We start from the raw sequence: 13,754 nt of genomic DNA on the forward strand, positions 1-13,754 counted from the left end.
CAATGGTGCAATCTCCGCTCAATGCAACCTCTGCCTCCTAGTTTCAAGTGATTCTCCTGCCTCAGTCTCCCCAGTAGCTGGGATCACAGGTGTGTGCCACCACACCCAGCTAATTTTTGTATTTTTTTCAGTAGAGAAAGGGTTTGACCATGTTGGCAAGGCTGGTCTCCAACTCCTGACCTCAAGTGATCTACCTGCCTCGGCCTCCCAAAATATTGGGATTGCAGGTGTGAGCCACCGTGCCCAGCCAACATTAAATCTTAAGTCTTAAAAATAATCTTCCTTGGTTCCATGTCCCACTTTCAGACATACTGAGTGGTGAACCTGTCTCCACAGCTTTGGGCAGCCCTGCTCCCAGGGCAGCTTGGTGCCTGGCTTGCATCCTGGCTCCCTGGGGCTAGAATCACACACTGGCTGCTCTACTGCTCTGGGTCAAGGGAGCAGATCTGCCCCAGCTCTGCTGGGCATTGGGCTTCACAGGAACTCTCTGTGGTGCTCCACACACTCGGAGGCTTTTGCACTCTGCACCTTTATGAGGGCACTAATTCCATTAATGAGGGCTCTGTTCTCAGAACCTAGTCACCTCTCAAAAGCCCATACCCAAATACTATCAATTGAGGATTAGTTTTCAATATGTAATTTTTGGGGAGACAAAAACATTCAGACCATAACAACCCTAATACTATCTTTAACTACATTTAACATGATATGAACTCAATGCTTCAATTCAAAGACATTGTCAGACTGGATTAAAACAAATGTTCTAATGCTTACATGGGATCCACATTAAATACAAAGACACAGAAAAGTTTAAAGTAAAAAGATTTTTTAAAAAAAGCTATTCCATGATAATATTAATGGAAAAACAGTTAATGAAATCAAACAAAAGTGGCCACATACAGCAAGAAGTAGGAACCTAGTTAAAGATGTTAAAATGATACAAGGTAATATATACCTATAATATTATAATTATATATGATATATTCTGTATTTTAATGTTAAATGTATAATCATTTGATAAAATAAAATAACATGATGATAAAATCATTATAATCAGACTATCAAGATGAAAGGGTAAATTCCACAGGAAAATATAGTGATCTTAAACTCATGTACCCTTAATAAAACAGCATCAAATTATGTAGTGAAAATTGGCCAGTCACGGTGGTTCGCACCTGTAATCCCAGCACTTTGGGAGGCCAAGGCGGGTGGATCACTTGAGGTCAGAAGTTCAAGACCAGTCTGGCCAACATGGTGAAACCCTATCTCTACAAAAAATACATTAAAAAAAAAAAAAGGGGGAAAGAAAATTAGCTGAGCGTGGTGGTGTGCCCCTGTAGTCCCAGCTACTCGGGAGGCTGATGCAGGAGAATCACTTGAACCTGGGAGGCGCAGGCTCCCACCACCACTCTTCAGCCTGGGCGACAGAGTGAGTGAGACTCTATCTCAAAAAAAAAAAAAAAAAAAAATTATGTAGTACAAATTGACAGCATATAATGAAAGTATAAGTAGAGAAATTCACACTCATTAATTGAAATTTTCCCCCATCCCTTCAGTAACTAATGAGACAATTAGATAAAAATATTAACAGAAGTCAGGCACATGGCTCACACATGTAATCCCAGCACTTTGGGAGGCTGAGTCTGGTGGTTCACTTGAGCTCAGGAACTCAAGACCCGCCTGGGCAACATGGTGAGACCCCATCTCTATGAAAAATACAAAAAATTAGCCTAGTGTGGTGGTGCGCGCCTGTAGTCCCAGCTATTAGGGGGGCTGAGAGGGGATGATTACTTGTGCCCAGGAGGTTGAGGCTGCAGTGAGCTGCAATTGCGCCACTGTACTCCAGCCTGAGTGACAAAGCAAGACCCAGTCTCAAAAAAAAAAAAAAAATCAGTAGAGAAATTTGAACAACATAGTAAGTTTGACTAGTTGACAAATTTAGAGTTTTGCACCCAACAAATGCAGAACAATTTTTCAAGTACATATGAAATAATTAGAAAATAACTATACACTGGGGAGTAAGTTTCAAAAAATATCTATGAATTGAAGTCATACTGAGTATGTTCTCAGTTTACAGTGTAATTAAACAGGAAATCAACAACAAAAAGGGTAGAAAATCTCCAAACGGTTGAAGATGATCAACTATATACATACATGTGTATATATACACACAAGCATGCACACACATGTATACACACGTGTATAAACTATATACATACATGTGTATATACACACAAACATATATACACATGTGTATATGTGTATACAAACATGCACACATGTGTATACACGTGTGTAAAAAATATATATACACACGTGTGTATAAACTATATACACACGTGTGTATATATACACACAAACATATACACGTGTGTATATGTGTATACACACGTGTGTATATATGTGTGTGTATATAGTTGATCATCTTCAACCGTTTGGAGATTTTCTATTATCTATATTTTTTCTTTATATGGTGTTTTATCATATAGTGCTTCTTATGGACATAGTTTAAGAATCGTCTGTTATTTTTTTCACAGAAAGCATGAAACTGCAGGGGAGCTGATTTGTATAGATCCTGGTAAAAAGATAATTGAGTAGGTAAATTCCAGGGAGCTTTTGTACAGTGGATCCCCCTGTCAGTGGCTTTGGAGTCCTTAGTTTCAGTTACTCGTGGTCAACTGTGGTCTAAAAATATTAAACTGAAAATTCCAGGAATACACACTTCCTAAGTTTTCAATTGTGTGGGGTTCTGATTAGCGTGATGAGATCCAGCCATCTTACTCCTTCCCACAGAGGGTGAGTCCTCCCTTTGCCCAGCGTTTCCCTGCTGTCTACACTATTCACCTGTTAGTCATTTCACAGTCTGGGTTATTAGATGACTGTGGCAACGACCAGTGCGGTATGTTCAAGTCGCCCTCATTTTACTGACTTTTTGCCCTTATTTCTTTCTGGCTCCAAAGTGCAAGAGAAGTGATGCTGGCAATTTAGATATGCCAAAGAGAAGCTGCAAATGCCTCCTTTAAATTAAAAGGTAAAACTTCTGGACTTAATAAGAAAAGAAAAAAAAATCATATGCAGAGGTTGTCAAGATCTACTAAAAACAAATCTTCTATCCATGAAAATGTGAAGAAGAAAAAAGAAATGCATGCTAGTTTTGCTGTTGCGTCGTTTTTGGATGGAAGAACGGAAACATGTTCCCACTGATGGCAATGGGTACTATCCATGGTTTCAGGCATCCACTGGCTCTTGGAACCTATCCCCCACAGGTATGGGAGGGTTACTGTATTTCTGGCCCTACAGGCTTCTACTGGCGACTTTAGGTTTCTCGGGATCTTAGGCCCCTTTCTCTAAGATGCATCCTAGAGGATCAGAAATGCACTTTATTTGGGCTTTGCCTGCTTTTGTGGAAGGGAAGCTTACTAGACGATATTATCTCGTGTTTTAATTTGCTGTCTCTCCTAAAGGGAATGTGGAGGAAAAAAAAAAAGCAGAAATTGGAAATATTTAATTAATTTCATTCGATTCTCAGGGGAACTGGTGAGGAACCTAAGATGGTTTCCGCTTCCTAAAGGTAGAATCCAAGGTCCAGGGAAATAGCAACAGAGGAGTTCAAGACTGCCCCTGCTAGTCCTTCCTTGGCTACTCTCCGCTGTGATCGCAGGATAGCTTTCATTTGCAGGAGAATCGGGCATGTGTGTGGATGAGTAGAGAGTGTGTTGAACAACTTGCAACATTTCATGAAATATGCATTGTCATGGTTCCTTAAAAGGCTTTGCGGAAGCCGTTTGTCTTTACTAATCAAGTTTTCACTTACACAAAAGTAGAAGAAGTAGTTTTAGAAAACATACTAGCAATCTTCTATCCCCTTGAAGACCAGAGTAGCAGAAAACAGGTGATTTGCATTATAAAATTGCACTCACAGATTTCACATTACATTAGCCCATTTGTGTTACGGTGTTTAAAAAATGCAACAGGAGCCCCCACTGCATTGTTCTCCTTTAAAAATAGATCACTTACACCCTAACTTTGTTTTTCTTAAATTCGATTCTTAACAGGAGAACTTTCTATTACTTCAGATGGAGTGAGGTTGCACTACTAGGATGGAAGAAAGGAATCCCTTAATTTGGGGGGAATTTCTGTTCTCTGTTAGTTCCAAGACCATTTTACTGGGGGTGGGGGATGGGCGCGGCGGTCGGGGCAGTGGAACGCAGTCGCGGCTGCGCCATCCCTGCACTTCCAGGCGCGCGGGAGGGACCGGCGGGGACGTGAGCTGCGGACTCTGGCGAACGCGGGGAGGCAGACACCAGGAGGCGGACAACCAGCTGGCAGGCGTTTCAGCCTCCCAGCAGCCGGTGGGCTCCTCTCCTGACAGCTCCAGGAAAGGCAGCCCCCTTCCCCAGCCAGCCAGGTAAGGTAAAGACTGCTGTTGAGCTTGCTGTTACTGAGGGCGCACAGACCCTAGGGAGACCGAAACTTGCCACTGCGGGATTCGGTGGGGTGACCTGGGTCTACCGAAGTTTCCTAAAAGAGGAGAGAAGGGTTTGTATTTTTCCTACAAAGGGGAGGATTCTTCTCTCTCTAGCACTTCGTTTAATGTATTCAACTGGTAGAAGTGAGATTTCAACAGGTAGCAGAAGCGCTCACGTGGAAGAGGTTTAGGGCATGATGGCGCCCTCCTCCACACACACACACACACACACACACCCCTCGGGACCGCGCCTTTTTCTAAAGTTACACGTCGACGAACTAACCTATGCTTTAAACTCCTCTTTCCAGCCCCGTGAGTCCGCGGCGACAGTGGGCCGTGGGGTGGCTGGGAACGGCACCCTCCTCTAGAAAAACCAGAGAACGGCTTGGAGAGCTGAAGCGAGCGTCCGCGAGCAGGTCCGTGCAGACCCGGGCTTCGGGACCGCTGAGTTCCGTGGGGCGGCCGTGGGGGACGCCGAGTCGCCGGCTCCTCTGCCTTCGTTAAGATGGACAACGCCTCGTTCTCGGAGCCCTGGCCCGCCAACGTATCGTGCCCGGGCTGGGCGCTGAGCTGCTCCAACGCGTCGACTCTGGCGCCGCTGCCGGCACCGCTGGCTGTGGCTGTGCCGGTTGTCTACGCGGTGATCTGCGCCGTGGGTCTGGCGGGCAACTCCGCCGTGCTGTACGTGTTGCTGCGGGCGCCCCGCATGAAGACCGTCACCAACCTGTTCATCCTCAACCTGGCCATCGCCGATGAGCTCTTCACACTGGTGCTGCCCATCAACATCGCCGACTTCCTGCTGCGGCAGTGGCCCTTCGGGGAGCTCATGTGCAAACTCATCGTGGCTATCGACCAGTACAACACCTTCTCCAGCCTCTACTTCCTCACTGTCATGAGCGCCGACCGCTACCTGGTGGTGTTGGCCACTGCCGAGTCGCGCCGAGTGGCCGGCCGCACCTACAGCGCAGCGCGCGCGGTGAGCCTGGCCGTGTGGGGGCTCGTCACACTCGTCGTGCTGCCCTTCGCAGTCTTCGCCCGGCTTGACGACGAACAGGGCAGGCGCCAGTGCGTGCTGGTCTTCCCGCAGCCCGAGGCCTTCTGGTGGCGCGCGAGCCGCCTCTACACGCTCGTGCTGGGCTTCGCCATCCCGGTGTCCACCATCTGTGTCCTCTATACCACCCTGCTGTGCCGGCTGCATGCCATGAGGCTGGACAGCCACGCCAAGGCCCTGCAGCGCGCCAAGAAGCGGGTGACGTTCCTGGTGGTGGCGATCCTGGCCGTGTGCCTCCTCTGCTGGACGCCCTACCACCTGAGCACCGTGGTGGCGCTCACCACCGACCTCCCGCAGACGCCGCTCGTCATCGCTATCTCCTACTTCATCACCAGCCTGAGTTACGCCAACAGCTGCCTCAACCCGTTCCTCTACGCCTTCCTGGACGACAGCTTCCGCAGGAACCTCCGCCAGCTGATAACTTGCCGCGCGGCCGCCTGACTCCCCCATCGTCCGGCTACGCAAATGCCCCGCCACCCCTGGCCCGCGCAGGAGGAGCCGCCGCCAGAGTGCGGGACCCGACAGGCCTCCTAGGCCTCCCGGGGAAACTGACTCTCTCCCCCATCCCCTACTTAGCAGATCGGAAGCGCTGCGGCTGCGCCAGCAGGTTGACCTTGCCCTCCAGGTGATGCGCGTCCACACCGCGTGAGCAGCACTGCGGCTGAGATCGCCACGCCGAGCGCTACCTCACACAGAGGTAGAGGTAGAGGAGGGCAGAGGAGGAGGCGGGTGTTGCTGGGAACCGCCCCCTCCCTGCCCTGCTCCCTGCTCCCTGCTCCCCCACCCCGAGCCCTGGTCGTCTGGAACCTGGCTGGAGTAGGAGCTCTCTGCGCCTTCGAAGGGAGGCCCGAGGACGCTGCGGGCGCCCTTAGGCGTCGGCTCCGCGTGGCGCCTGCTGTAGCTGGCGCACAGCCGGGGCGGGTCACCTTGTCCTCCGCGCGCTCTGGGAAGAGGGTTGGGCGCGAGCGTTTGGCGCCCACCCTGTGAGACGCACTTGGCCTGGCGCCGCGCGCGGGGACGGCTGCCGAGGCCGCCAGCGTCTCTTCAACTCGGGAAAACACACCAACTCGGGGTGCCCCATCGGGGTGCGTGTACACCCCTGTGTGGTGTGGTGTGCGCGCCTTTGCGGAGGCATGAGATTCGGGGAAGGAGGGTGGCGCTTGGCTGTGACTGCCTAGAATATGATACGAATAGTGATCCTTCTTCCTGTGTGCCCCAACTCCTCCTTTTCTTTGTCTTTTCTCTTTCCTATCCGTAATCTCCCCTGAAAATGTCTCAGACTTCCTGAGCAAGGAACCTGGAGTAGCCCGGGCGCGCGGTTCCGGCCCCCCACCGTAGGAGCCAGCGGCCGGGCGCTTAGCGTCCGAGGACCGCAGGGCTTTGTGGTGGAGCGCTCGGGCTGAGCGCGCTTCACAGCACTGCGGCGCACTGGTCATCGCTGCTTCTAGAGGACGCCAAGCCCCACGCCCCATTCCCCCAATCGGCCTCGTCTCTTGTCTGACTTAGACCAGTTTGTTGTAACTGTTCATGTGTGTACTGTTTTTCAGAACTGAAAACTTTATAAATAATGTACATGTCTTAATCTCACGAGTTGCCATGAAGATCAAATAAGATAAAAAGAAATGCTATCTATTCTCTTGTGTTCCCTTTCTCCTCTGCTTCCTGGGCCCGGCCTTAGGGACAGCAGGAAGCAGAGATGACCGATGGCTTCAGGTTTTTTCTGCTGGACTTTTCACAGGGAGCTGTGGATTACCTGGGCTTTATTCCTTAGTTGTAGACAGCATCCGGCAGGTAGTCCCGGTAAACCGGGTAAATATTGGTTCTGGAGTCATCAGGGATACTGGCCAGCATCCTACCTGTGTTTTTATCTCTGCATATGGAAGACAAAGTGGATTAAGAGAGAGGACTGGCACTGGGTTTGCCCAATCCTCTGCAGTTTAGCCTTAGACATGAGGGCGGAAACCTAACCAAACTCTGGTCATTGATTATGGTGTTTTAAAAGATATTAATCTTTGGGATGAAGTCCAAACAGGATGAAAATTTCTACAAATGTTTATTTCCTACTATGTCATATGTGAGACAAAATGTAAGTGTTGCAGCAGATTTTGTTTGCTTAGTTTGGCATCTTCAATCAATTTCTCAATTATTTAGGTTGAAAATAGCTTTTAATAAATATTTGGAAGGGAAAAAACGCCCCCTTGGAATGGGGGGAAGCAAATCCCCTCTCTGATTTTGGTGAATGAGAATTGCTTTCTTAGCTCTCAGAGTTTTTAGAAACCTTGAAATAATTCATAACCATCAGTTTAGAAAATATACATTAAAAAACCTTCTGTCTTGGGTGGCAAATAATAGTTAATTGTTTAAAAGAAAGTTTTCATCTGCAATGAGTTTCAAATGGTGGACCTCAGGCCTCTCCTGGCCGGCTTCAGAGGCTTCTTGGAATTCATTTTAGTATCTTTTGAATTTCCAGGAATCATTCTATTGATTTTCCTTAAAACTCTCAAAATTATCTCATGAATCCTCCGTAACTTTTCAAAATTAAAGTTTTAAATTTAGAGTAACTTCTAGATTTACCTAAGGTGATGGACAAAGAGTAAGGTGAACATTTGGCTACAAACACAGCCGGGGTGATTGTCTGGATTCAATTCTCATCAGTCTTAATAAGCTCAGTAACTGGACTCAGATGGGGGACAGCTGAGTGATCCATCTGTCCACTGTTTCATCCCTACAGTAGATTGACCTCGAGCCTTCTTGGAATCTATGGAGATGACTGCTGGAAAAATACACTGGCTGACATTGCTATTCATCCCCAGCAAGGCATGGATTGGCTTCTGAGTATGCCTGTGGGATTAATTAGGACTCGGTAGTTCAGTTCCTCTTGGGCTTTCTGATCACTGGATAAACTATTGTATCATTATTTCTAGGTAGTTGCCCTTCATATGAGCATGTAGACTGTACATCTCAGGCTTCCTTTTTATGTCTTGGGTAATCGGTTGAATAAATACACATATAAGCCAGACAAAAGTAGAATTTATTCACATCATTGCATTGCAAAGGTTTTAACACTGTGTTGAATTCTTGCAGTTTCTGTGTAAACTCTATGGTTTGGTTTTACCACTTTGAATAGTTAAAAATGTCTATTTGCTTTTACTTAATTTAGTACAGTTACGTAATGTATATGCTTATGTTTTCTCTTGATAAACGCAGAAACTCTATAGTACATTGTAGAGGAACTCAGTTTAAAATAAAAGCTGAAACATTCTGTGTAATAAGTGAACATTCTATTTTCTGAGAACATGTTATTCACAATTCAGTCACCTTAGCATTTGTGCAGTATTATTATTTAAAAATACTACCTTCATTGGAAAAGTGATCTAATGAATACTCAATGAATAAATAGAATTATTTGACAGGACAAAATTAAGAATGAACACCCCTACCCCACTTTTTAATTTGGTTGATTGTGAAAATGATGCAAAGCTGCTGATAAACGCAGAGATTCTAGAACTTATGCTGGACAGAGAAAGGATGCCAAGCTTTTGCCATACCATCAAAAGCCTCATTTCTTAAATATTTGAGCAGCTATGTGGAGGGGGAGAAGGGAAGATAAATTGCTTGAATTATTAGCATACACATCGCTATCAGCAATATGCATAGACATAGCACAAATATGCAAGGTGGAGAATCTCACCTGAAAAACCCACAAACTTCTTATAAACCCTTCTTTCCTCAACAACATGCTGGGAAAACAACAGCAAGACAATAAAACAATAACCCACCTTGGATATTAATAATGTATGCTTATGCCCATTAAGAAAGAGATCAGAGAATTCTGCCCATAACAGTCTCTTATTAGCACAGCTTTGAGTCTGGCTCTTCGGCCCCCGTTTTACATACAAAGAAAGTGAGATACAAGGAAGTAGATCAATTTAGCCATGCCCACAGAGATCAATAAAGACTAATCAGAGTCATCCAGTTCCCATTCTATTCTAGGAATTGCGTCATCTTTTTTCAGCAGAGATGGAATTCGTTGCCATGTGTAATTTGGAAATATTAGACTAGAAAACGATATCTTTTAAATATTTAGTAGATTAAGCAAGGTGTATCTACCATTAGTTCATATGAGATAAAGGGAGGGTAAGATTTAATATTATAAAACTCCAGTCTTAATTCAGAGACTTACAAAGTGTATGGGGTTGTTGAAAATTATATGAGAACAAAAATTCTTAACAGAGCTGTCACACAAAGGCACCATGTGCCTAGCAGCCCCCATACTTTATGTACGTGGAACTGTGCTCCAGAGGGACAGTTCGTATAGGATACAATGCTAATGATGGCTCTATCTCCATAGAATGGAGCTTTGCAATCGATGATGCTGTCCTTGAATTTAGGGCAAGGGAAATTTATTTGTTTGTACCATATCTCATAAGGTTACATTGGTGACATCACATTAAATAAAAATAAAAGATGGAAAAAGGGAAGGAAATTTAAAATGATATTGTTCAGAAACTGTCAGAATGCGTGAACTGCGTACTTCCCACAGTCCCGAAGAAGATTTCTCTTGTGCCTGGGAGGCAATAGTGCACACAGACCTGATGCCCTGTTGGGCCAAGACCCAGGGAGCGGCTCAGCATTTTCCTGTAAAATCTGGATCTTCTCACAAAGATTGTTCTACCAGAAAGTTAACTCACCCCCATTCTGAGCTAACCCAAGGACCAGAGTCACAACTGCAATAACCAGGCCACCGTTCACCACGGAAAGAGTGGGTGTGTGCGTAGTCAACAATGTGGAAGAAATTGCTAGTGTTCCCACAGGCGAGGGGCAAATCATTTGTGAATGCTAAATAGTAACAACAAAACGGATATCTTAAATGATTCATCCATTTGGCAAAGCAGCTTCTTCCTTTAGGCAGTGATGAATGGTCTGGTAGAGAAGGAAAAATCAGCCCTATTCAGTCACTGTGGTATGAATGCAGCAATCAAACCTGAAAAGATGTAAATATTTACACCTGCAAAAGTACCAAGTGAATTATCCACATTCTCCTACATAATACTGTTTTGATTCCTTTAACTCCTCTCTTCCAATAAAAATACCACTCCTCATTGCTACATTTCTATTTATTCTCTTTCCAGAGGAATTTCAGGGGTCTTAGTTAAAAGGGAGTTACATAATTCCTTAAAAAAAAACTGCATCTTGGATTTATCATGAGAATTTATTATTATGGTTAAAGATTATACTAAACCTTTAAATACATTTATTTAAAATGAAAATGTATTTTAAATGTACAGAATATGTTAACTAATGAGGTTTCTTGTGACTTATACTTTCAGTTGAAAGGAAGAATGCATGTATATAACTTTTCTATTGAATCTTTCAAATGATAATGAAAACAATAATCCACATAATTTTTTGAACTTTCATTTAATAATGTTGAGCTCAATTTGTGTTTAAATTTTATGTTTGAAATTGTTTTATTTATTTAAACAATGAGATCTCACTATTTTGCCCAGGCTGGAGATGAACTCTTAGGCTGAAGGGATCCTCCTGCCTCAGCCTTCTAAGTAATTAAGACTACCGGTAAGTGCCACCTCGCCTAGCTTGAGACAGTTTAATTTTCATCAAAGTAATACATTAATTTTAAATTACATTTAAAAACATCCAAACGTAAAACATTTCAATAGCTTTAGGTGTACACATGGTTTTTGGTTACATGGATGAATTGTATAGTGGTGAAGTCTGAGATTTTAGTGCACCCATCACGCGAGTAGTGTACATCGTACCCATTTTTCCACTCTGTATGCCTTTCGTACCCATAGCTTAGCTCCCACTTACAGGTGAGTGCATACTGTATTTGGTTTTTCATTCCTAGTTACTTCACTTACAATAATGTCCTCCAGCTCCATCCAAGTTGCTGCAGAAGACATTATTTCATTCTTTTTAGGGGTTGAGTAGTATTCCATGGTGTATATATGCCACATTTTCTTTATCCACTCATCTGTTGGTGGCCACTTAAGTTGGTTCCATATCTTTGCTATTGTGAATTGTGCTATCATAAACCTACAAGAGCAGGTATCTTTTTGATATAATGATTTCTTTTCCTTTGGGTAGGTCTCCAGCCGTGGAATTGCTGGATTGAATGGTAGATTTACTTTGAGTTCTTTGAGAAAACTCCATACTGTTTCCCATAGAGATTGTACTGATTCCCATTCCCACCAACAGTGTGTAAGCATTCACTTTTCACCACATCCATGCCAACATCTATTGTTTTATGACTTTTTAATAATGGCCATTCTGGCTGGGGTAAGGTGGTATCTCATATGGTTTTATTTGCATTTCCCTGATGATTACAGTGATGTTGATGTTGAGCATTTTTCATGTTCGTTGGACATTTTTTTTTTCTTTTTTTTTTTTTGAGACAGTCTCGCTGTGCTGCTCAGGCTGGAGTGCAGTGGCACGATCTCAACTCACTGCAACCTCCACCTCCTGGGTTCGAGCAATTCTCTTGCCTCAACCTCCTCAGTAGCTGGGATTACAGGTGCCTGCTGTAATGCCCAGCTAATTTTTGCATTTTCGGTAGAGCTAGGTTTCACAACGTTGGCCAGGCTGGTCTCGAACTCCTTACTGCAAGTGATCCCCCTGCCTTCGCCTCCAAACTGCTGGGATTTCAGGCATGAGCCACCTCCCCTGGACTTTGTTGGCCATTTCTACATCTTCTTTTGAGAAATGCCTATTCATGTCATTTGCCCATTTTTAATGGGATTATTTGTATTTTTCTTGCTGAGTTTAAACTTCTACAACTTTTGATTGTCGCAGAAGATTTATTATAAGCATCAAGTTTCCACCCAGTCCCAACTGGCCATAGTCCCTCCCAGCCACATGAACTATTGATTCTGGGATTTACCTCCTTGTTACTGACTTATAGGTTTAGGTTTATACCTCAATGTTTTACTTGCTTAATTTTGGACATTATGATAGTGAAGATTTTGGGGGCGGGGTTGTTGGCACTTTTGAAAGGCAGTTGTGTTCAGGGGATCCCTCCACTTATTCTGTTTTCAGACTTTTACTTTGTCTCCCTAGTTTTTGTTCCTGTACTTGGTTCCTGTCTTTTTGCAGCACCTGGTTCCCTGCAACGCATCTCTGGAAGCAATTTCTCCAGACTGTGAAACTCCAGTCTCCAGCAGAGATGGGGAGTAGGTGTCCCCTGGCTGCAGCGGCCAGGCTGGGGAGCCTAACCATTCTTCACACAGCTTTCCTTCAGCCTCCCTATCTGTGGCCCTGCAGCTCACTCCCAACTTCCACGGGCACGGTGGTCTCTCTGAGTAGCTTTAGAAGCAAATCAGATTGGATAAAAGGGACACTGCTGTAGACATTTCTGCATTTTGTTGCTTACCAGCGCTCCTTCTGCTGACCAACCTCTCGAAATCCGCTGGTATCTCTCACCCTTGTCATTGCTTATCTAGCTCTTTGTCCATTTAAGAAATTTCTTTCCTGTTCTTATAGTAGGGCTTTCATAGAATATAACAGTAAATAAATACTGTGTAAATGCCATCATCTTAAACTGAAGTGTGTGTGTGTGTGTGTGTGTGTAACAGGTTCGATGACATTTTAGAGAACTTTCTTTCTGGCTTAGAAGAACTCGGTAAGAAATGAGTTACTTGGAAGAAGCCTAGTCTACAAATGTCAAGAAATGTCTTGGAATGAAATGATAAATTCAAGCAATCTAAAATATTAGGTTTCCCTGACAACCAGCATTCTGCTATTTGGAGATACCCACATGTATCTGTCAAGAAAGCATAGCCCACTCGCCACAGAACCTCTGTGTAGTTCAGCCTCACCCTCAGGCCAGGCCCAGCACACACAGCAGCAGTCATCATCCACATAGGCCAGGCTGCCTTTGAGGCCCGTTAATTAGATCAGCTTCTCCAGGTGGTATCAGGGCATCAGCCTTTCCAAAGCTCCCAGTCCAGACCCGAGAATGAGACGTGGAACAAAGCCATTCAGACGACATGCAGCTCTGAGAACGTGAGAATCAATGCTTGCCACTGCATGCCTCTGAGTTATGTGGCACTATTGTGGTAAAAGCTGAGACACTGATGTGATTTTATTTTCTCACCCATCAGTAATTATCAGTGATTCTGAGCTTGCTTTTAACTGCTCTCTTTCAGAAGCTTGCACGTTTTTAGAATCTAAAATATCAAAATATTGATTGTTTAGGCTTTCCAGGGCACATGCTTC

General features: G+C 44.7%; 1 protein-coding gene across 1 annotated transcript; it reads left to right on the forward strand.

Annotated features, from left to right (window-relative positions):
- Positions 1–4,239: 4,239 nt before the first annotated feature.
- On the forward strand, positions 4,240–8,791 carry NPBWR1 (neuropeptides B and W receptor 1). The gene is made up of 2 exons (XM_021942317.2): positions 4,240–4,408; positions 4,777–8,791. The coding sequence occupies exon 2, from the start codon at positions 4,974–4,976 to the stop codon at positions 5,958–5,960; it is 987 nt and encodes a 328-aa protein (XP_021798009.2). The 5' UTR covers positions 4,240–4,408; positions 4,777–4,973; the 3' UTR covers positions 5,961–8,791.
- The last annotated feature ends 4,963 nt before the right edge of the window (positions 8,792–13,754 follow it).

The sequence above is a fragment of the Papio anubis genome, chromosome 8, assembly GCF_008728515.1.
Source record: "Papio anubis isolate 15944 chromosome 8, Panubis1.0, whole genome shotgun sequence".
Classification (NCBI taxonomy): Eukaryota; Metazoa; Chordata; class Mammalia; order Primates; family Cercopithecidae; genus Papio; species Papio anubis.

What these genes read in the sequence shown, in the direction of transcription:
- NPBWR1 (XM_021942317.2), top strand. Translation starts at nt 4,974, where the DNA reads ATGGACAACGCCTCGTTCTCGGAGCCCTGGCCCGCCAACGTATCGTGC.